The sequence below is a fragment of the Oncorhynchus nerka genome, linkage group LG19, assembly GCF_034236695.1.
Source record: "Oncorhynchus nerka isolate Pitt River linkage group LG19, Oner_Uvic_2.0, whole genome shotgun sequence".
Classification (NCBI taxonomy): domain Eukaryota; kingdom Metazoa; phylum Chordata; class Actinopteri; order Salmoniformes; family Salmonidae; genus Oncorhynchus; species Oncorhynchus nerka.
The window spans coordinates 15,602,608-15,625,842 of record NC_088414.1 but is presented as its reverse complement, the minus strand read 5'-3'; the positions used below and the strand labels follow the sequence as shown (position 1 = coordinate 15,625,842).

The following is a 23,235-nucleotide window of genomic DNA, read 5'->3' as shown; positions in this document are numbered from 1 at the left end:
AAATGTAGAAAAACACTTTTTTGACTCATCAGAAGCTTCTAAAGCTATGCCATCAATTTCTCTAATTTTACAAGCTGTTTAAAGGCACAGTCAACTTCGTGTACGTAAATGTCTGACCAACTGGAATTGTGATACAGTGAACTATATGTGAAATAATCTGTCTGTAAACAATTGTTTGAAAAATGACTTGTGTCATGCACAAAGTAGATGTCCTAACCGACCTGCCAAAACTTTAGTTTGTTAACAAGACATTTGTGGAGTGGTTTTACATGAGTTTTAATGACTCCAACCTAAGTGTATGTCTGGCTTCAACTATAGATTACGCAGGACCATTCATGGGGAAAATATTTCTGATTTTGACTGATGCGCATTCTAAATGGGAGAATGTGTATCCTGTTCTGCTTCATCCACCACTATTATAGATTGCCTATGACAGAGCTTCAGTAACCGAAGGAGTGAGTGACAACACAACCTGTTTCGTGAGCACTGAAGCACAATAATTCTCCAGAAACAATGGTATTGTGCACGTGACATCAGCTGCATATCAACCATCTTCAACAAAAGTGTCATCTGTTCTTTTCAGCTACAGAATAACACCTCAATCCACAACAATGCTTTCTCCTGCTGAGTTGTTATTAGGTTGTAGACTACGCTCCACACTGGACCTAGTCCATTCAGATCTGAAATGGAAAGTTGCACGCAAGCAAAACAGACAGAAAGAGAACCATGACAAATGAACCAAGGGCCAAAGTTTTGGAGAGGGGGACCCTATCCTTACCAGAAATGTCAGTCATGGGCCAAAATGTATTCCTGGATTCATAGACTCAGTGACTGGTCCTGTCTCCAACAAGGTAATGTTGGGAGATGGTAAAGTGGTTCGCAGACATGTTGATCAGATTCTTTCCAGACATGAGGGAACAACAAGTGAGTTACTAGTTGTGATGGCAGAGGACAGGCTGGTCTCTAGCTATCCACTTGTTTCTATGGTGCACATTCCACAGACAGAGATCGTAACAAAGGAAACAGTTCAAGAAGAGGAGAACCCAGTTTCAGAGTCAGATACTGAGCCCAGCTCAGAAACAGATGGTGGCTCCTCCTCTGTTGAGAATGGACGCTATCCCTAGTGTTCGTCACAAAGCTTCCAAGCTGCTTAAAGGACTTTGAACTGTGAACAGGGTAAACTAAAATGCTTGTGAGCATGTGAAATGTAATGTCTATTGTCATGCTTATTCTTTACACTGACTTGTTTAGTTCAGTAGAGTACAGAAGAAGTTAAAAAGAATGCTGTTTCAGTTAAAGGAACGTTATTTCAGCATTAGTTCATTTTAATGCAATAAAATAGCATTCTTATGTTGTATATCCTAAAAAAAAGTTTTTTGGGGGGGAAGATTTTATATTGAAATCTTAATAAGGGAGGAGGAATGTGGTAATGTGGTATTAACACGTCATTACACATTCACGCCACCAGGTCGTGTAGCACTTAAGATGTGTACGTGTAATCATTGTTCCGGGTTAATAATAAAATAATCCGTTTATATAGAGCTACTCCCTTATTTATTATAAGGCATAAAGAGTTCCATGGATTATTACATATAGGGCCATCCCTCATTCCCATAAATGAACTGGCCCATCAGCCACTGAGGTATATGAATGACATCAGGCACTTTTGCGGTTGCACGTCTGCCCGGACGTCACTTCCTCCAGCCTCTCTCGCTTCCATCTTGCTCCCCGCGTGTGCTCGTTGCTAGTGTGCAGGTCAGTGAGGAGCTCTAAAATACCTTATTTCCTGCACTGTTTCTGCTCTTCTCCAACTGCACACGGTAAACAATATCCTCGGTTATCAGACCGGTAAAAATCGTGGAGTTTGAGCACAAGTGGGCTTGGTAATGGAGTTTAGAGCTGGGAGGTGAGGTTTGAGTGACAGGCCCAATACCGCTGGCGCTAATCGAATTTAGCAACTTGGTAGCTAGCCAGAGGCAAAAAGCCCGATACATCGTTTATCTGGCTTTTACTTTTCAGTGGTCATCGTCGACATGTCAAATGTATGTAGATATTTAGCTGGCAGTGTTTTTTCATTTTCTCGACATGTTCCAGTTCTTTGACATCAACAGTTACAACTGCCTATTAGCATAGTTAGCTACATCAGTGCCTATTATTATCCAGCCAGCTAACGTTAGCTCTCATATCTAAACATAAATAACTTACCAACTAAGTACTGGTAAGTTGGTTGATAGTTTGTCTGCTAGACTCAGACAACATGTAGCTAACGTTGTTAGCTAGCTACAGTTCATTAATTTAAGCCGTGGCGTCTGCTTTTTTTGGTTGCAGGTCTGCGTCTTAACGACGTTGGCAAATGTTCTATAACGTTTGCTAGCTGATATGTGATCAACTAGCCAGCTGATACTGCTCAACAGGCAGTTTGGTTGCTAACGTGACATATCGTAGTGTTGCCTTTCAAACTTCTCAACCACAATATTGATTTACTGTTTTGGGGATTTTTGCTAAATTACTGTACATCAACCGTACACTCACGTGTGGGGGTGTGCCTTCAACTTGTATTTCATGCTCAAATTAATTTAGGCTACATGTAACGTTACTAGTGTAAGGAAGGGGAAGGGGGATACCTAGTCAGTTGAACAGCTGAATGCCTTCAACTGAAATGTGTCTGGCGCATTTAACCCACCCCTTCTGAATCTGAGAGGTGCGGTAGTCTGATGTTAGTAGAAAATAAATTCGGTAAGAAAAATACAGGCTTAAGTGAGGCTGGGCTTAAAGGTATTACAAATGTAACGTTAGTTAACCAGAAACACATAATCCTAATTATATAATACCAGTAACCCAAATGCTGTCTATTTCAGATGAAAGAAATAATAATGAATCAAGAAAAACTTGCCAAACTTCAGGCACAAGTCCGCATTGGCGGCAAGGTAAGAAAATAAGCCATTAACACACACCAATTTCTTCCTATTATGCTCCGATCATGTTTTTCCACCTAGTAACACAGGCACTATTTAAAACAGTCAATATGTTTAAAAAACAAACATGTTATTGTAAAGTTCATCTTGCACCTGGTGTTAAAAGAGCATGCACTTGAATCTGTCTTCTGTTATACAGGGCACCGCTCGCAGAAAGAAGAAGGTTGTGCACAGAACCGCAACAGCAGATGACAAGAAACTTCAGTTCTCCCTAAAGAAACTAGGCGTCAACAACATCTCTGGTATCGAAGAGGTAAGGCCTGGTCAATGGTTAGACTGACCCATTCACTCTCTGTAGCCATCTATTTTTAAATGTATTATTTTTAAATGTATTATTTTTAAATGTATGCGTTGATCTCTTTGAAAGCAGAGGGTTCCTTTCAAGGCACAACTTAGCTAGCTGCGGTCTGTGAGTTTTCAGAAATGGAGATGTCTAGTGCGACTGCAAGTAACATGGCATAACCATTCTCATTCCTCGCAGGTGAACATGTTTACGAACCAGGGGACAGTGATCCACTTCAACAACCCCAAAGTGCAGGCCTCCCTGGCAGCCAACACCTTCACAATCACTGGCCACGCTGAAACCAAGCAGCTGACAGAGATGCTGCCCAGCATCCTCAACCAGCTGGGAGCAGACAGCCTGACAAGCCTTCGGAGACTGGCTGAGGCTCTACCCAAACAGGGTACGTGTTCCTGGGGGAGGTAGCTGGATGGTGAGGGGGTACTGGCCGAGGCGCTGCCCAAACAGGGTACATGTGTCTGGGGGACATTTCAAAATAGTCTTCACCTCATCTGATTTGGCCATAGACTTCTGTAGTGTTAGTGTGTGTGAGGAGGTGGATTGGTAAACGAAACAGACAGAAATGCACAGTAATAATTTGAACCTTTTTGCACTTGTAATTGGAATGTTTGGGATTTGAAGTAGGGCTGGAGGTTCATCGATGGATCTTGAGCACTGACATTGTAATAGACGTGCCATTTGTTTGACTTATTCTTCATGATTGGATGCATCTTCCTGTATATTGCTCTGCAAGTAGTTTAACATTTCTTATTTCTTCCTCACAGCTGGAGATGGAAAAGCACCAATTGCCCCCATAGAGGAAGAGGATGATGATGTTCCAGGTGAGTTATATGAAGAGCAGTCTCAACGTGCTGAGGTTGAAACTCAAACAATCAAAATCTGAGAATTAACTCAGACTTCTGTTTCCATCCATGTGGGCCGGCACCTGTTTCTCACTAGCCCGTGGCTCCGGCAAACCTGCTCTGACTTTGGGCCAAAGTCAGGCCACTGGTACTTTTCCGCTGGCATTTACAAAAGAAATGGCTAGCTGAACTTTAACACTTTCTCACAAAGCAACTGTCTTGATGTAAAAGTAGTTGATTCTGCTCACCCCAAGTCTTTAGTCACACTCCTGATGGAAACACATTTAAACTAGCTTTCATTAACAAAAATCACTAGTGACACACTGGTGTGGGCTAAGTCTTAGAGGAAAAATCCCCCTAAAACCACTCATTCCTTTAATTTACAGTGTTAAGAAACACTGAGAACAATATTGTTTGTGAACAAATGTTTCATTTTGGCGTTGTAGTAAGGTTGGTAGCAACATGGGAAATCGTTGTGGAAGTCTGTTGCAGCTCAGGTCGACTACAAAATCCACAATACAATGCTCTCTATGGGCTGGCTAGCTAGCAAATGTAGCTACACACAATAATATCAGACAATATCAGCATGTGAAGGAGCTAGTTAGCTGTAAAATCGCCTAAACCAACTGCACTATCACTACAATCTCACCATGTTCAACCTGCAGATCGATGTGCCTCAGTGGAGTCGGACATTCGCAACAGCAGATATACTTTTGAGGAGATGGGGAAACGTTGCCCATGCTACGTTAATGGACCGAGCAGTGCTTTCTGAGCGATTCTGGGACAAGCGTTCTTCAAGGAGTGAATGGGAGTTTATTAGGCGCTAGTTCAAAAACCCAACATTGGCACCAATTTCATCAAGTACAACATTACAAATCTTGTCCAAGATGTGAGAATTAACTTGCTATCTGTAATATCGTGTAACTTTGGATTTGTAGTTGCGTACTCGAGGAAAATGGTCACGTTTCTCGACATAGTCCGTTTGAGAAGGGATTACGTGAAGATGAGCTTAGCAACTGCAGGACGCAGCATGACAACGTGAACGCAATTGGTGGGGCGTTATGTCCTCTGTCAACTGCGTTTATTTTCAGCGAACTTGTGTAAATATTTGTATGAACATAAGATTCAACAACAGACATAAACTGAACAAGTTCCACAGATGTGAGTAACATAAATGGAATAATGTGTCCCTGAACAAAGGGGGTCAAAATTAAAAGTATCTGTACCTGGTGTCTGGTGTGGCCACCAGCTGCATTAAGTACTGCAGTGCATCTTCTCCTTGTGGACTGTGCCAGATGTTACCCCACTCTTCCACCAAGGCACCTGTAAGTTCCTGGACATTTCTGGGGGGAATAGCCCTCACCCTCTCCGATCCAACAGGTCTCAGACATGCTAAATGGGATTGAGATCCAGGCTCTTTGCTGGCCATGGCAGAACACTGACATTCCTGTCTTGCAGGAAATCACGCACAGAACAAGCAGTATGGCTGGTGGGCATTGTCAGGATGAGCCTGCAGGAAGGGTACCACATGAGGGAGGAGGATGTCTTCCCTGAAACGCACAGCGTTGAGAATGCCTGCAATGACTACAAGCTCAGTCCAATGATGCTGTGACACACCGCTCCAGACCATGACGGACCCTCCAACTCCAAATCGATCCCGCTCCAGAGTACAGGCCTCGGTGTAACGCTAATTTCTTCGACAATAAACGTGAATCCAACCATCACCCCTGTTGAAACAAAATCGCGACTCGTCAGTGAAGAGCACTTTTTTTGCCAGTCCTGTCTGGTCCAGTTACGGTGGGTTTGCCCATAGGTGACGTGTTGCCGGTGATGTCTGGTGAGGACCTGCCTTACAACAGGCCTACAAGCCCTCAGTCCAGCCTATTGCGGACAGTCTGAGCACTGATGGAGGGATTGTGCATTCCTGATGTTCTAAGTTTTCATAAGTGACCATAATTGCCTACCGTCTGTAAGCTGTTAGTTTCTTAACGACCGTTCCACAGGTTGCATGTTCATTGAACAAGCATGGGAAACCGTGTTTAAATCCTTTAGAATGATCTGTGAAGTTATTTGGATTTTTACAAATTCTTTGAAAGACTGAAAAGGGGACGTTTTTGTTGAATTTACGCTCCTTCATTTGATTCCTATCGCCTTTCTGATATCTTTGGCAACTGCATCATGATATGCACCCTGGACTGAGGAGGCAGACAAATAGGAAAATTCTCTCTTAAATTACACATCTCGAGGTAGGAATATTGCAAAAATATGATCAATGGCTAATTCGAGAGAAGACATCCTCCCGAGTTATGACATTATGACATGGCCCGTATTGAAGTTTGACATGCATGACAGACCTTTTAGCAATCTAAAAGTCGTGTTCCTATTACCTTCCAGCGAGAGCAAGTATCACAGTGCTAAGTCATACCTGCTGGATTTCTGCCTGCTTGTAATGCCAATAACTCAAACATGAACTGACCCAGGGAATTGATAAAACATCAATCAGATGCACAAAAACAAAACATAAAAAATTGGTGAATCATTCCTTAAGAGCTCTCCAGTGATTTCAGTCTCTGCAAACGGAGCGATCCCAAAATTTCAGCTGCGCAAAAGTACGTGGAACTACGGAAACAAAGCAAAGTCAGATCTGTTGCATACTAGGTGGAAGTGTAGCAATGGAGGCATCCGTGTGAGAATCACACCAGCCTCTGGCAGTACATTTGACGCTGTCCCACTCCCACCCTCTTGGCATGGATGGACCCATCTCTAGTTATTGGTTCTTTTTCCTCCCTGCTTATTTCTACTTGACCATAGGGATTGTGTAGGTATCGTCAATAATGGACCTGGTTCTTGGCCTCTTGTGAATTTGCTTAGTGACGTGCACCTTTGTCTCAACATCACCCACATGTCTAGTTAGTATACATGTTATACTTTCTCTGAAGTCTGCCTCCAGAATAAGTTACATCTGGGCTTTTACTTTCCCTCCAATTAATAAAACCTTGCCAGGGTTTGCTTACTTTTGGGAATTGAAGGGGGTCATGCTCAGGGGATCCAACAATGACTAGAGTAATTGGTGATGGGTGGGAGTCGGGGTGGTGGGCTTAGTGTTTGAAACGTTGTTCGTTGTTTAAGGGGTTCTGAAAGCAGTTTGCTTTTCTTTGTTGGAGAAAATGGGTCCAAACACATGAGGTTGCCATTACAATTACCCACAGCTTTTCCCAGGGCTATCCTTTTCCCGTAACCAAAGTTTTCTCAAACGATTACACTCACGTTCAGCGTGAGGAATGGTTGAATCCCGATGACAGTCTATGTCTATGCCATCATGTTATTACTGGAGTTTAGTTTCCCTTTGTGTCCACCCCCCCCAAGACAGTCGGAATTGTTTCCATTTGAACCCTCAACCCCTCTGAGACATGGACTTGACAGATTTCAGTCTTCATTGAAAAAATAGGACCCTCCTTGAGATCCTCAGTGCCTTTTTGATCTTCAGTGCCATGATTTTTACATCTGTTTTCAGGAGTTCTGTGTACCTTCCCCTTGCAGAGCGAGACTCGTTCTGAGTGTAAAGGGAGAGCTGATGATTTTTTTTTTTGGGGGGGGGGTTGTACCTGGGATCATGTTTCAGATAAACACTCCTTTTTTCTTTTTTTTCCTTAAGTGGTCTGAGATTAGTAGAAAGAGGCATGTATGTTTGTATTTAGGCCTGTTTAACCTTACTGACACATCACGTTGGCTCTTGTGTTGTTTTTAGATCTGGTGGAGAATTTCGATGAGGCTTCCAAGGATGAGGCAAACTAAAGAAAAAAAAGACCTTCAGGAGTCTCAACAGGACTTGACTGGGTTGGATAGGGGCACTAGGCGTTATTTCTTTTAATTTAATTTTTTATTTCTTGCCACCCGACTCAAATGCTTTTTTGTGCACTGTGGTGTCCGTGTCCAGTTTGAGTCAGTGAGAGATTGTACGGGTTGTCTGTGGTTCGTGCTCTTCATATTCTCTTCAGCCGTTTCTTCCATGTTACTGAACCTGATTTCTTTGCAGAATGGCTGAAACCATATCTGGAATAAACATTTTGCTATTGTCAATTTATATTTTCTCTGATTACTTAAAAAACATTTTTTAAAATTGCCCCCCTTGGTCAACTAAGGCATGGTACAGAGTAGTGCGCCGGACTGCCAACAATGTGACTTAAAGGCCATTTACGCTTGCACCGACGTGCACAGCGTTTACTTTGAATAAATGACTTGTACAGATAAATGGGACATGATCTGTGAACTAAATTTGGTGAAGATGGTTTACAAGGTGTTTATTTACAATAAAGCAGCACCAGCAAAAATCTGAAGGAACATTCTACAACACTAATGTACCCTAGGATGGCATTTCAACCATATCTTCCAATGAAGTCGGGCAGATAAAAACACAAATATACATTAAACTACAACCTACCTACAGCAGCCCCCCCCCCCCGCAACACTGCTCTTTTATTAAGCTTTACATATATTTGAAAAAGCTCTGAGGCCGATACGTAAAGCTTAATAAAGAGCAGTGATTGATACTACCAAGAGCAGTGCGTGTTTATTTTTTCTGGACAAAATTTGAGAAGCTTTTTGTGGCTGGAATTTCTTTATTTTTTTTCCAGCTCATGTGTAACATGGGACCAATTTGATTAATATTTATTGTTTGGTGTACTTAATTTCACCACTTGTGTTAAGTAGCCCGCGAAATGACGTTGCCACGAGCAGCACTGCAGATATTGAGATGCAAGACTTTGTTCCGTCACACACAGTATGTGCACAGGTTCGCTGAATGCCGTTACGTGGGAGCTAGGGCACCAAAACAGCATAGAAGTAAGTCTATGCTCTTAGTTGTTGCGGCAGTTGACCCACTAGGCTGTTTTACTTTTATGCCAATACCCTTTTCATGAGGGGCAGAATTCTCAAATGACGTGTGCAATTAACTCAACTTTCAACATCCCCCATGTGATTTGTGCAGACGTTTGGGTTTATGCACTAGTTTCTTACATGGTTTGTTACAAAACTCAATAGGATGTCTACCCAAAACGGATACATGGGGTGCCTAAATACTCACACACATGCTTCCTAAACGTTTCACACATGAGCCTCAGATGTGCTTCACGATTGTCCTCAGACATTTTTCTTCGTTATGGAATCTGCTGTATACTCCATTCCCAGGCAATCCTTCCTCATGTCCCCAGGTTAGTGGCTTTTCCCTGGGCTCTGGTCACTCTCGCATCCCCATCAGCAGCTTCAGTAGATGGGCCTCCATCACCTGTTGAACTGATCAGAGAATAGAGAAGTTTCATGAAAGTTTGAGTATTGTACGAAATCAAAAAGGCAAGTATCTGGTAGAGTTGGTTAAAGGTAAATAGGAAAGCTAGGTTGCTTAACCTGAACTGACAAGAAAAGGACATAAGAATGCTATCCTCAAACAGCACAGCTCCAAGGCAGCCATTTTTTCCATCTCTTATTTCCAGAGTACAAGTATCCAAGTCATGAAATCGTAACAGCTACTGGGTTAGTTTGAGATATGTTTCCATAACAATGACATGTCTAGCCTTGGCATACACAGCACCTTACTAACTTGTCCAGCAATTTGAATTGTTAAGAGAAATTGACATAGAAAATAAATGCGCCAATTGCCTGATACGGTGCATTTCCATTGAATGGTCTTGTGCCACTAAAAACAGCCGGATGTAATGTCACGCTTAAAAATAACACTTGCAAAAACCTAGTCTAATAAAAATAGTGGTTGGAGTGTTTCCATTATCCATTTTGGCAAATTGTGCATTAAATTGCCTACAGGTGGTGGGAGGGCATACAGGTGTTCAGGTACACTGGGAAAGCCAGCATGAATAGAATGCAAGAATTGACATTCTAATTCTCATGTGCACCTGTAATGATCATGCTGTTTTATCAGCTTCTTAATATGCCACTCCGGTCAGGTGGATGGACTAGCTTGGCAAATAAATGCTCACTAACAGGGATGTAAACAAATTTGTGAGCAAAATGAGAGAAGCCTTTTGTGCATATGGAACATTTCTGGGATCTTATTTCAGCTCATGAAATATTTAGCAAGCAGTATGCCTTTTAAGAATTAAATGTTGAGTGGAGCTTCGTAGTTATGTGATGACATCACGTGCCCATGTACCTTCTAAATTATTCTGCAATCAGCATTTAAGTTTTGTTTCTATAAAAAAAAAAGTTTGACAAATTCAAAATCCACCCGTCGAACAAATACATGTGGCTTTAGAATATTTCTCCTATAGCTGTCGTTTCCATTACATCTTTTTTTGCGACATTGCTTTTGTCAAATAAACCTGGGGCAATGGAAACCTGCCTATTGTTATACACTGACTAGAAGGAACTTTCACCAAATACCCTTGTTTCTTTCAAAATATTCTAATATGTAGTTAAGTTGTCTGTCTGCACCATATGTATCTTTATGAAAGTAAACCTGGCAAAAGAGAAGTAATGAACTGCTATATTTCTGCTTTATGTATGCATAGAGTACAATACCTCTTTCGTGAAAGGATTCATGATATTGCAACCTGTTCATGATAAGTATATAGCCTATAAATGATATGAAATGCATATTTGTATACCATTCCTATGGCCCATTGCCACAGCCATATCCATAGCGTTGAAGCCAGAGTCGGACTCAATGGTGGGGTCGGCTCCACTTTCTGTGACAGGAAAGGTTTGAATTCATCAGATGACAGACCTGTCTACACAAATACAGCCTACATCTAAACAATTTACCTAAACATTAAGTCAGTTTCAGATAACCGCCACTGCTGTTGATAAGTAGAGTATGTCTGCTGAGTGGAAGGTCAGTCAGCCAGCCAGTCAGTCCTTACCCAGGAGGATTTCCACACAGGGTACATGGTTCCCATGGACAGCGTAGAGCACGGGAGCCCCGCCGTTCTGAAACCAACCCACAAACACTGCATCACATTCGGGCAAACACCTTGGGCAGCCTCCAGAAAGGTAAGCTCACCACATTCACATCACTGATTTGGGGGATGCATATCCATTTGTCTACATAAGCCATACACAAGAATACAGTTTAAAATCCTGAATCAGCTAACTTTCCTACCCAGTCATATTCATTGACGTCCACCCCACAATCGATGAGCATCTTCACGATGTCTGTATATCCCTTACTGCATGCCAGAGACAGAGCACTCTCTCTGCCTTTAGCCAACAGGTTGGGGTCCGCTCCCTAAAGGAAGAGAACATGGAGACAGACCATAAGTGAGAAAATAGTCAGGTCTAAGCGGCCCATTTAGTCAAAACATGATTTCAACAATGTGGTGTTTTGCTGTTTTATGTGCATTTTATATATTTATGTACCATGTTGTTCAAATGAATTTAGTCATTTGCTGAGTTATTCATCTCAACATGTCATTGTGCTTACATTCTGAAGCAGGAATTCTACGACTGCAATCTGTCCATGTGCTGCAGCCCACATCAGGGGGGTGAAGCCTTCCTCATCCTGCAGGTTAATCACAGTCTCTACAGCCATACAAACACCAAAGCAATCAGTAACATGTTCCACATATTTCAAGTCAACCAGTGAGAGCCATATTATAGATGTTCTTGAGTGCATATTGTTCTTACCAACTGTTAATTATGTGACTGCATGGTTCTAAGGAGCCCGACAACATCAATATAACAAAACAAATAGAACTCCACCTTGAGGACATCCTCACCTTGTTCAATCCTGCTGGCTAGGAAAACCATTTCACCCTGTGCTGCTAGCTGGTGAATGGACAGAGCTGGAAAGACATCATAGGTCAGAGGTCAAGCAGCCATCGTTCAATGTTAGATTCAGGTATGGTTTGTGTTGTCATGTTTGAGGCTAAGTGATGTGTGACAAATCTAGGATAAACGCCGTCATATAGCTGCCCACTGCTCCGACCTCTAAATTGGAAGTCTGTGTACATTGGACAAAGAAACCACCTTTAGTTTAAGATGAGCTCAGGTACTTACAGTGGACCAGAAGAGGAGTGGAGGACACTTCGTTACCACGGTGCTTGTTGGTGAGTGTTGTCGACTGTTTGATGGGAGAGAAGTGTTTGGTGGTGGACGGGGTATAAACATGACGCACTTGTATCCCCGGTGAGGGTGACGTCTGAATATTACACTCGGCTGAAAGGCAAAAGAGGCAGCAGCATCAAACATTAGCTTAGTTCAATTGAGCAGCAAAATACTTCCTGATTTATCTGGGATCAAATTAGCCTAAGATCATGGCTCTCTGTTCCACTAAATTACACATAACTAAGTCATTGAACGAAGGCGTCTTCTACCTGGTAGTTTTAAGACTCCCAACGCTCGGCCTGAACATTTACACGCATATCAGTGAGAATGTATATATATATTGTAACATGTATACACCTTTTTATAGGGTTAGTGTTCCTACGTAGCCATTTCTCAATGTTACAGCTCGTGATTTAAGCAAGACCGAAGGACCACCTGTTCTAATTCGGTATCTAGCGTGCTCCGAACACCTGTATTGTAACGCTAACGGAAGAAGGCCGCCAGAAATATGTCAGTGAAAATACTGTCGGCTTGCAACTGAGAAAGCCGGTTATATTGAACCTTTATGAAAATTATTTGCATGTGATATGAGAAGTAAAGGGCTTTGTTTCTAGAACCTTTTCGTGATTGAGTCGATTCACGTTTAATTTTGATATTTTGTGCTGCCAGTCTACCTCTGAAAATAACACAAGGTCCTTGGACCTTGACTGAGGGAGTAACGGTAGGCACCTTTAAGAGTACTGGTGGATAGGGTAAAACATGCGAATTGCATTGTAATACCAAATGAGTGCGTCAACAGTTGGTACCTTTAAATAAAACAGAAGCCACCTCCAAATCGGAGTTGACCTGGTCCTGGATGTTTTTGCTGTCCTCCTCGTTGAGTGACTTGACGAATCTTGAGCATACGTTCATATCGAAGCGGTTGGGCAGAATGAACTTGATCCCCATGGCCACGTTCTGTGCACCTGTGTTGTCCGCACTTCCACCCGGGTGCTCCGACTTGATGCCACTCATATCTGGCATCACACATATACCCTCCATCTCCTCTGAGACCGAACTGGTCCTGCCTGGTACCAAACCTTTGTCCATGACTGAGTAGTTAAGAGTCAAGAGGGTCGACTCAGTGCTGGGTGGATGTGATGGCGACTGTCTTGGTTAACGAAGACTTTGTTTACCACATCGAGTGTGCCATAAAAGAAAAGTCAGTGAAAGCCTAGAATGAATTCATTCAAACGTTGGGTAGGCCGAGGGTTAGTGCTAATATGCATAAACCCACAGGAGAGAGTGGTTGCAAGAGAACAGACAAGGATCATTCCTAAATAACAACAGGATCAAATCAGTCCAGAGTCTTACATCGTTCAATTTTAGGGCCTAGCTAGCTACAACCAAATGCTGTCTGACTTACCATTACTGGTAGTTAGGTAATATTTTGAAATAAATAATAAAGACGAGACCAAACAGACCGACTAGTGTTAGCTAGCCCAAGATTGGCCAACTCGTTGAACGAGACGTAAGCTAGCTAAGTGTTAGCAAGCTAGCTAACAGACCCAGTATCATCCATTGCAAGCAACCTAACGTACTGATTAGAAGCACAATTTACACCGTTGTTAGTGATTTACATTTATTAATAATAAATAATTTCTTACTAAGTAGCTAACACATTTTGTGTAATGTCCACCGATGGTGCAAGGAGTTGATAGCTGGCATCCACTTGTTTCTCGCGCATGAGCACTAAAGTTTTTTTCTCTTCATAATGTGCCAGACTGTAAAACCAGGTATGTGAACAATAAAACATTCGAAAACATGCTTTATTCTAGCGCGACACTTACAATTATTGAAAACATACAGAAAAATATTTTGTATTTTAGCAAATTTGACAATGAATGACACTTAATAACCAAGCCTCTGTTGTGTTTTTTAGTTGTCCATATTCTGGTTGCGGAGGCCTATCGCATACAAATCTTTGAGGCCTTGGGGACCTGTGTTTTACTTGTGTGTCAGCTCCAAAAACCTAACCTGGGTGAATTAAAGTTTTACCATGACATTTTGCAATGTTTTTGTTAATCCATTTTAATACGAAAGCTTGGATAATAGATTAGGCTACACTGGTTACCCTGCTGTGAGATTACCATCTGAAAGCATAAAGATCACAGTTTTGGTCAAATGCTAAAAATTGGTTTATGCGATGCAATTTTTTTTGTTGACCACAGGTTCATTAGAACAATTCCTCAATTTTCCTTGAATATTTTCTTTGAATGAAATGGTTCATTGTACAAAGACAAAGGAGCTGATCGTGGTCTACGGGAAAAAGAGGGCCGAACAGGCCCCCATTAACATTGACTGGGCTGTAGTGGAGCGGGTCCCCCTTAGGAGACTGAAAAGATTTGGCATGCGTCTCCAGATCCTCAAAGTTCTACAGCTGCACCATCGAGAGCATCCTGACCGGTTGCATCACCGCCTGGTATGGCCACTGTTAGCCAGCCGACTGTAAGGCGCTACAGAGGGTAGTACGTACGCCCCAGTACATCACGGGGGCCAAACTTCCTGCCATCCAGGACCTATATACTAGGCGGTGTCAGAGGAAGGGCCAAGAGACCCAAGTCATAATAAACTGATCTCTCTGCTACCACACGACAAGCAGTACAGGAATGCCAAGTAGATCCAAAAGGCTCCTTAGCAGCTTCTACCCCTGAAGCCATAAGACTGCTGAACAATTATTCAAATGCCCCCCTTGTTTTGACACTGCTACTCGCTGTTTCTTATCTATACATAGTAACCTTACACCTACCTACAGGTTGAAATTACCTTGACTAACCTGTAACCCCGCACATTAGTGTTATTTTATTGTTACTTTTAATTAAAACATTTTTACTTTTGTTTTATTTTCTTAACCAATAACGCAGTTCAAGAAATAGAGTTAAGGGCTTGTAAATAAGCATTTCACGGTAAGGTGAACCTTTTGTACTCAGCGCATGTGACAAATACATTTGAATTTATTTGAATCACAGAAGATGGAAACAGGCATATTAGAAGTGTGCCAGGTGTTTATCCAATCTTTGATGATTTTCTCTCATAAGCATGTTTGAAGTTACTCTTTTCATTCTCAATTTAAAGTAATAGAGCAGTAGAGGATGTAGGTTTGTAGAAATGTATATGGTACCATTCAGATCAAATTAAAAACATTTATTGACCCAGCTAGCTATTTTAAGTGTTTCCTTTGTGCTGCAAAGTCTCTACATGTCACCATTTGAAGCATGTTACTTCTGCTTGAATAATCTGGAATTACTCATTCGTTTGAGCGGTCAGAGGTTTTCCCCTTCACTGGTCGAAGTTGCAACATGCTAATCTGATTTAGGGGGATATGCCAAATATTTCTCCCTAATCTGTCAAATCCTGCCATAGAGGAGTGTAGTCCTAAATTAAGCACCATTCGCTTTTGTTTTTGTCGGAGTTTTCATAGCTAAACCCCTGTCCAGATCAGGAAATTAGGGGCCAACTCTCTATTTTATCCGCTAATATTTATGTGGCTATTTTCAAATGCTGCTAATTTAGCTCATAAAACATAACTTTATATTATGGTTAGGGATCAATTGACCAAGCAATAGATATTATTTGATTTATTTCTGTGGATTTCTGATCTGGTACAAAGGATCAAAAGCTAAATCAACCTGCTATCAACATTTGTCTCACCACAGCTTTCTTTCTTTTGGTTGTTTATACCTGAGTAACAAGGGCTTGGTAAATAGTTTATTTTTGAATTGGTGACAATAGTTTGTCAACAGCGAGCCATTCTAGTCAGGTCTTTCGTGACATCACAACAATTTCTGGGAATTACGCCTTCCTGAAACTAACTGTATGCAATGCAAACCATAAGACGTGAATGTCACATTCATTATGCTAGGTAAGTTCCTCCTTACCAGAAGATCCCCTGTAGGAAAGTAACCCATGACTGGCGTTGGTAGATTTAATAGATCCGTTTCACCTATTGTGTGTTGGTTGACTTTCTTACGTGGCCTTGGCTTTCAAAGTTTGTTTATTTTGAGGTGACTGTGAGGCATGTCTACAAATCTGCTGCAAAGTGGGGATTTCCTAACTACGTGTTTAGGCTTATGTTGCCTGGATGAAAACAGTTTTTCAGCCCCTGCCCTGTCGTATTTATGCAGTTCATCAGTCCCATAACCTCCGCTAGTGACATACACTTTGGCAGCATTTTAGACAGGCAGCCCAATTCACATCTTTTTTTCACTAATTGATCTTTTGACCAATCGGATCAGCTCTGAAAAAGATATGTGATTGGTCAAAAGACCAATTAGTGGAACAAATATCAGAATGGGCTGCCTGTGTGAATGCAGCCTAAATAACCTCTAACCTGTTTGCTATGTGTGCATAAGCTCCCTCTCTCTCTCTCTGCATGCTTACACACAAATAAAGCAAATATGTTTTCAAAATGATGTATCATTGTGTGTCAAAGTGAATAACACTATTCAGCCAAGGCATATCATGCATGTCTACAGTTGGGATTACCACCAATAGAGGGGCATGAATGAAACACGTGCCCTTTAGGTTAGAAGTCAACTGGTTGCCATCAATATATTTCATACACTTATATCATGCTGTCTGATCAAAGAGAAAAGCCTTATAGGTCAATAAGTCTGAACAAGAAAAGTTGAGTAGGGAAATGTTTTATTTTCCTTCTTCTATTAATATAAATGTACAGCACCCCAAGAGCGACAGGGATAGCTTTTACAGTCTTTTAGTTGAGGTAATGAATCAACTTAAATAGTACACCACCATCTCAAACCAAACACTTTTTTGTGACTTTCCAGCCTTGTGTTTTTGAGAGGTTAAGAAGAGCTTTAGGAACTGAATTTGCTCAAGAAAAACTGTGCCGAATACAACAGTGAAATGTTTACTTACAAGCCCTTAACCAACAGTGCAGTTTTAAGAAAATAGTTAGTAAAACATTAACTAAATAAACTAAAGTAAAAAATTATTGATAAAAGTTACACAAAATATTAATGAGGCTATATAAAGGTACTGTGTCAATGTGCGAGTGTACAGGTTAGAAGTTTACTATGCGTATACCATACATACGACTAATAAAACCTGAAACTAGTCATAGACCATGCAATGGTGCATGGAATGATCTGGGATGCTGCTGGTTGGTACACCTGCTTCTTCCAGTCCATAAAACCTTATGAGCAGGCTTCTCTGGGGCCTTGTTGCCAGCAGCACCAACAGGCCTACTCACAGCGCCTGGGTCCTTTGTGCCTCCCGTGCCTGGTCCTCTGCCTCCTGCTGTTTTGTGCTGGACGACTGTAGCCCATGACGTGATTTCACACAACACAACCAGCCATGGCAGAAAGAGAGGGGGTTTTGTCCCGGGACCCTCTTTTGTGCTGTTGTTTAGTTTGTTTGTTTTCAGAGATTCTAATGAAGAAGGCCACGAGTTGTGGTCCGTCACTGCCACAGTAGGGACACCAGGGGGTCTGGAGAATAAAAAGCTTCCAGGTCAGTAGCATGGAGCAAATCGCCGCGCTCTAATATCTCTGTCAGTTATCACACGCAACTCCGGCCTCAGTTGCCTTATTCCCCCAGCATGTGAAGGGCACTCGCGTGATAAGTCTGCGCTCTTGCTGTGACCATAACTCCTACTCCTCACGGCATCTACAGGATAGCCTACTGAGTTGACTGTTAACTCAACTAACACTCAGCTATTGAAACAATGATGCTGAGCTGACCTCGACCCTCTAGCAGGCTGAACTATGTTAAATCTGATTATTGGTGCATACTCATTTATGTCTGGAAAATGCCACAACCACAATTTATTCTAATGTCTTTCACATGTAATCTATGTGAGTAAATGTAATCCGAATGATAATATATCATCCATCATACATTCTTCACTTTATAACAAAAATTGGATGTGGCAACCAGTCCCAAAATATTGCTGAAACAGACAGACGGGCAACCGGGCTAATAGAGAACCTAAACTGTGCTTGTATGACAAATATATGTTGTTAACATATAACATAAATGTCAATGGATGTGTAAGAGGAAGGTAAACAGATCTACGTTTCAGGTTTTACCCAAGCTCTTTACTCAATTGGTGTTTGGTAACTGGGACTAGATCTGCACCTAGGGACCACCTTACCCCAATCTTGTTATAATTTTCCCCCAGTATGTGATAAAATCTAATGAACACATGGGGGCAGTATAGACCAATCTGACACACTGGCACTTGACTTGCAACGAATCAAGTTCATGATGAGTAACTGAGCTGAAATTGTTGCTATTGAATGTAACATCAAACAATGAGTTGGCGAGTCTGATTGTACTTAAAGCGTCAGTGTTTTTTATTGTCTTTATAAAATAATATTTAAGTGTATTTTTCATGTACTGAGTATAAGAGATGCATTTTAGAAAACAACGTGTCATACAGTATATGCAGTCATGTACTCTCATATCATCTATTGTGTCCAGTTGCACATGTGGGATTAGTGATTTTGACTGCAGATGGCAGAACTGGTTCAGTCCAATAACCTTGATGAATGAAGTGTTGTCATCCGCGGGGCTGAGTCCCCTGGTCTACATCTCACACATTTCTCCATTCATTCAATAATTGCTGCAGGCAATTTGGGTTACAAGCTGCACTCAATGGTACAACTGTAGTGGTCTCTGCCTGGTATTCAACTGTTTCCCCAGAACCTGCACACATTATAGGCCTACTCATAGCTTTATATTTGTTTATGGTTGTACTGCTGCTACTGCTGTTGTTGCTGCCAATGAGCTGTAGTCTAAACTGATTCTCCAGTCCATGTTTGCTCAATTTGAGTTAATGGGTTAAGCAGGAAGGGCGGTAACTCCATTTGGACTCCCTCTCATTTCCTCCCGTTGCTATGGGCACTAGTATGAGTAATGACCTTGTATACTTGAGTGCAGCAATAAGTTAGTGGAGAACAGCAAGATATGTTTTCAGTATGGGAGGGGGTTGGGCTCACTTATGGTGGACCATATGGGAGGGCAAGCGGTGAAATAGAAAATGCAACACTCACTAGCCTTCCCATGCAAATGAAGTGTTTTGGATGGCATACAAATATAACTCCCCATGGAAATAAATAGTTATGTACGGATTCATTCTTATGTTGTTCGTTTGTAATTAGGCTACCTTTCTACCATGTAATGGGCTACTGTAAAAATAAAAAATAAATGTTGGAAACATTTTCAAAAGACTAGTCTCTTCAGGAGGCACTTATAAGGGAACATATTTTATTTTCTATTATTCTCTACATTTCCTTCAGAAACTATTCATACTCTGACTTATTCCGCATTTTGTTGTGTTACAGCCTGAATTCAAAAGGGATTAAATAGTTTTTTTCTCTCTCACCCATCTACACACAATACCCCATAATGGCAAAGTGAAAACATGTTTTGAGAAAGGTTTGCAAATGTATTGAAATTGAAATACAGATATATCATGTACATAAGTATTCACACCCCTTTGCTATGTGCTTCTACAAAGTATTGACTCAGGGGTGCTAATACTTATTTAACCTTTGTGTAGTCTTAACATTCTGTTTACTACCTTATCCTAAGGGTAAAAAATGACCTGCCTTCACTAAACCCCTAAAATAAAGTAGCTTAATTGAATTATAAACCCCAAATCTGTTTTGCATGAAGAAACAACTTGTCATTCATCACAAACTTTGTGAATATCTGGGTTTCCCATTTTCACAATGCAGAAAGACTGCTTTTAATCAGTGGACACCACTTGTTTTTACTACAACATACCTGTCATAATAGTTTTCTTTCTTTATTATTATTGCTAAAGGTACTGCATAGGTGTAAACATACATTTGTCTTTAGCAAGAGATAGCACTTGTATAGCCTAAGAAAGTAGAAAAAATGTGCAGAAAGTAGTTTTGAATGCATTTTATTGAAAGGAAACGAGTCGTACTTTTTTGGCAACATAGTGATATATTCTTATATACTGTACAATGAGAAATTCAACTACAAAATACTAGTATTCTCCCATTTTTTAAAACATTGTCCCCATCCACAAGGTGTATAAACAACAACAATAAGTAAGAATAAAACAAGATAATAGATACAAAACAAAAACATGAAGAACATAAATCAATCAACTTTAATTAGCACATGTAGGACAGTATGCAAGTGTGTGTGCATGGAATTGGCAGATGTATTTTTACCATGTGCAGCACATAGTATTTGTTTTACAGTCCTTCTTTGGGGGGCAGAATTGGCTTCTCCTCCTCTTGCCTGCCCCAGCTGCAGCCTCATGTGGATCAGGACAAGATTCAGCCCCCTGAACAGCTTTCACAAGCACTGCAGAGGCTGCTGTGCGGGGGAAGGCACTCCCTTCTTTGAATGTGTGGGGTTACAAGTGCCTTTCCCAGCTGCTCCAGGAACACCCTCCTCTTGTTCTGCTTATCAGGGATCCAGGTAGGGTTGATCTTGTTCCATATCATGCAGGAATTGTATGAGGACACATCTATGATGTTATGGAAGATGACCAGGGGCCAGCGGGCAATCATCCTCCTGCAGCTGTAAGTTAGAATCACCTTGTCCAGGTTGTCTACGCCTCCTTTGTTGTGGTTGTAGTCCAGGATGATGGCTGGCTTCCTGTCCTCACGATCACTGATCTCAGCTGTTTTTTGCAGTGTGCTCAGGAGGACCACATTCTTGTGGGGAGGTAAGAAACTAGAGTGGTGGTGGGGGTGAAGGCAAACTTTGATGAGAAGGCCTCTCTCCCTCTTGTTGCGAAGAGTGCAGGGGGAGCTTAGGCTTGTTCTTTCTAACTGTACCAACCATGGTAATCTTTCTCTTCAGGAGCTGCTGGCTGAGCTCATAAGAGGTGAAGAAATTGTCACATGTGACATTGTGCCCCCTCAGTCCATCTGTCACATCAAGCACAACCCGCATCCCCTGGTTCTTATCCGGGCCTCCACTGGTCGGCTTCCCTGTGTAGACTTGCATCTTCCAAGCGTAGCTGGATTGTGCGTCACAGGCCACTCATATCTGGATGCCATACTTTGCTGGCTTGCTGGGCATATACTGCCAGAAAGAACAGCGACCTTTTGACAAAAGAGATTACTATCAGTAATTAGTATCAGTGTCACAGAAAATAATCACATAAATCAAGGATATTACAGCAATACATAATAAAATGAACAGTGAAAATCACTTACATTACAGATATGAAAATAAAAATGTACCTCTGAATGGAACCAGTTGCTTATCCAGTTACTGCAGGCCCAGGTTTGTAGAGGATTGGCAGACGCTCAATCCACTTCTCCCAGACCTCTCTTATAGTCGTTTGTTTGTCTCTCACACGTCTTGCAGGTCTTGACTCATGGTTATCAAACCGTAGCATTCTTGAGAAAGTGTGAAAGACTCAGTGGCATCGTGGCACTGAAAATCACCCTTCCACTCTCAGCATCCCTATGTAGGCACGCAGGTCAATCTCATCCATCTTTTTCCAGTTGTCTCCATATTTACGGAAACCCTGCAAATTTGTCATCTCCAGGATGATTTTTTCGAAGGCTGGTGTGATGAACCTGTAGAATGTTGAGGCACTGTCCTGGACATGGGCAACTGCATGTCTTGTGGGCTCTGGGGTCATCCTTATGACATGTAGAATGTTGAGGCACTGTCCTGGACATGGGCAACCGCATGTCTTGTGGGCTCTGGGGTTATCCTTATGACATTTTGTGCTGCCATCCTGCCCTGGTTGTCATATGGTGACAAGGAACATGTTATTTTGCTGTTCTTTGACAGAAATGTCTCTCTTTCAGCTTGGGGGATTTCTTCATCTGAAGATGATGCATTGTGCTCTGGGTTGTATTCTTCCCCATCTTCTTCAGATACCTCCTCCTCTTCTAAATAATTTGTTTCCTTATTCCTCTTGGACATCTTAATAAATCAGGTCTACGACCTGTTGGGCACTGAAACGTGCACTCATGGCTTCAGCAAAGAGAGAACTGGGGGGACTGTCATCTGCAGCACCTTTAGCCTCTGACTGCATTCCCCATTAGTAAACAATGCTTTCAATAATTTTTTATTTTGTCTGTGAACTTGGGTCATGTGGAGGGGAGATGCTGCACATGCACAAGAAAGTTAAACCATTAGCACACAATCTCAATTTCTCATTGTGTGTGTGTGTGTTTTTGTGGTGTGTAAATGATTTTATAACTGCCGGGTCAAAAATGACCCTAAGACAATCTTTGTACCCTGGTGGTATACAGCTTCATTGGAAATATGAACAAAGACGATGTTTCACTTTATCTAATGTTGGGGTCACTCTAGGAAATGTAATCAAAATTCAAGTTGAAAAAATATAATTTAGGGGTTTTTCTCTGCTGTTAAACATTAGTGGCGGATCATTGTTTTACCCTTAAGACAACACAAGGGTTAAATGAGATATTTATATATTTCATTTTCAACAAATTAGCAAAAATGTCTAAAAACATGTTTTCACTTTGTCATTAAGGGTGTGTGATTTACAAGAACAAAAAAACGATGTCATATATTTTAAAATCAGGCTGTAACACAACAAAATGTGGAATAAGTCAAGGGGCATGAATACTTTCTGAAGGCACTGTACGTACATAGTAAACCGAATCCCACTCACCACGACCTCACCTGTGAATTAAAAGTGGAAATCAAGTGGCGTCATGTCTCCCATCTCATCCAGGTCCGTGGACACGTAACGGTGTAATTGACCCATAGAGGGGAGACCTGCAGCTTCACTGATCAACCCTGTCAACACAGAAAATACTAGATTATTGTTAATTTCTTAGCCGAGAATGTCACTGTAAAATAGCTAGCTCCGTCCAAATATCATCAGCAAAATCCGAGAGCGCAGCGCGTTAAGTGATTCAGAAGTGGCGTGACATTGATAGAGTTCGATGCGCCATGATTTTTGTGTTATTAGCACATAAAAACATGGTGCTTATTTCTACATATAGTACATCATTAATGAGGGACTGGGTTGTCACTGATGGAGGAGGGGCTGGACCGCCACGCACAGTGGAGGAGAGGG

At 41.6% G+C, this 23,235-nt stretch overlaps 2 protein-coding genes across 5 annotated transcripts; one reads left to right on the top strand and one right to left on the bottom strand.

Annotated features, from left to right (window-relative positions):
• The first annotated feature begins 1,635 nt into the window (after positions 1–1,635).
• Positions 1,636–8,198, top strand: btf3 (basic transcription factor 3). 4 transcript variants are annotated; one of them, XM_029620299.2, is made up of 6 exons: positions 1,636–1,755; positions 2,859–2,927; positions 3,115–3,228; positions 3,457–3,658; positions 4,041–4,097; positions 7,867–8,198. In XM_029620299.2, the coding sequence occupies exons 1-6, from the start codon at positions 1,651–1,653 to the stop codon at positions 7,911–7,913; spliced, it is 594 nt and encodes a 197-aa protein (XP_029476159.1). In that variant the 5' UTR covers positions 1,636–1,650; the 3' UTR covers positions 7,914–8,198. The 4 variants fall into 4 exon arrangements, with proteins under 4 accessions (XP_029476159.1, XP_029476161.1, XP_029476162.1 ...); XM_029620301.2 differs by having other exon boundaries at positions 1,734–1,820; XM_029620302.2 differs by lacking the exon at positions 1,636–1,755 and adding an exon at positions 1,884–1,906.
• Positions 8,014–13,912, bottom strand: LOC115101103 (ankyrin repeat family A protein 2-like). Its single transcript, XM_029620298.2, has 8 exons — positions 12,980–13,912; positions 12,126–12,284; positions 11,846–11,911; positions 11,551–11,648; positions 11,230–11,355; positions 10,991–11,057; positions 10,736–10,816; positions 8,014–9,410 (listed from the first exon to the last, which is right to left on the bottom strand). The coding sequence occupies exons 1-8, from the start codon at positions 13,260–13,262 to the stop codon at positions 9,355–9,357; spliced, it is 936 nt and encodes a 311-aa protein (XP_029476158.2). The 5' UTR covers positions 13,263–13,912; the 3' UTR covers positions 8,014–9,354.
• Between the last annotated feature and the right edge of the window lie 9,323 nt (positions 13,913–23,235).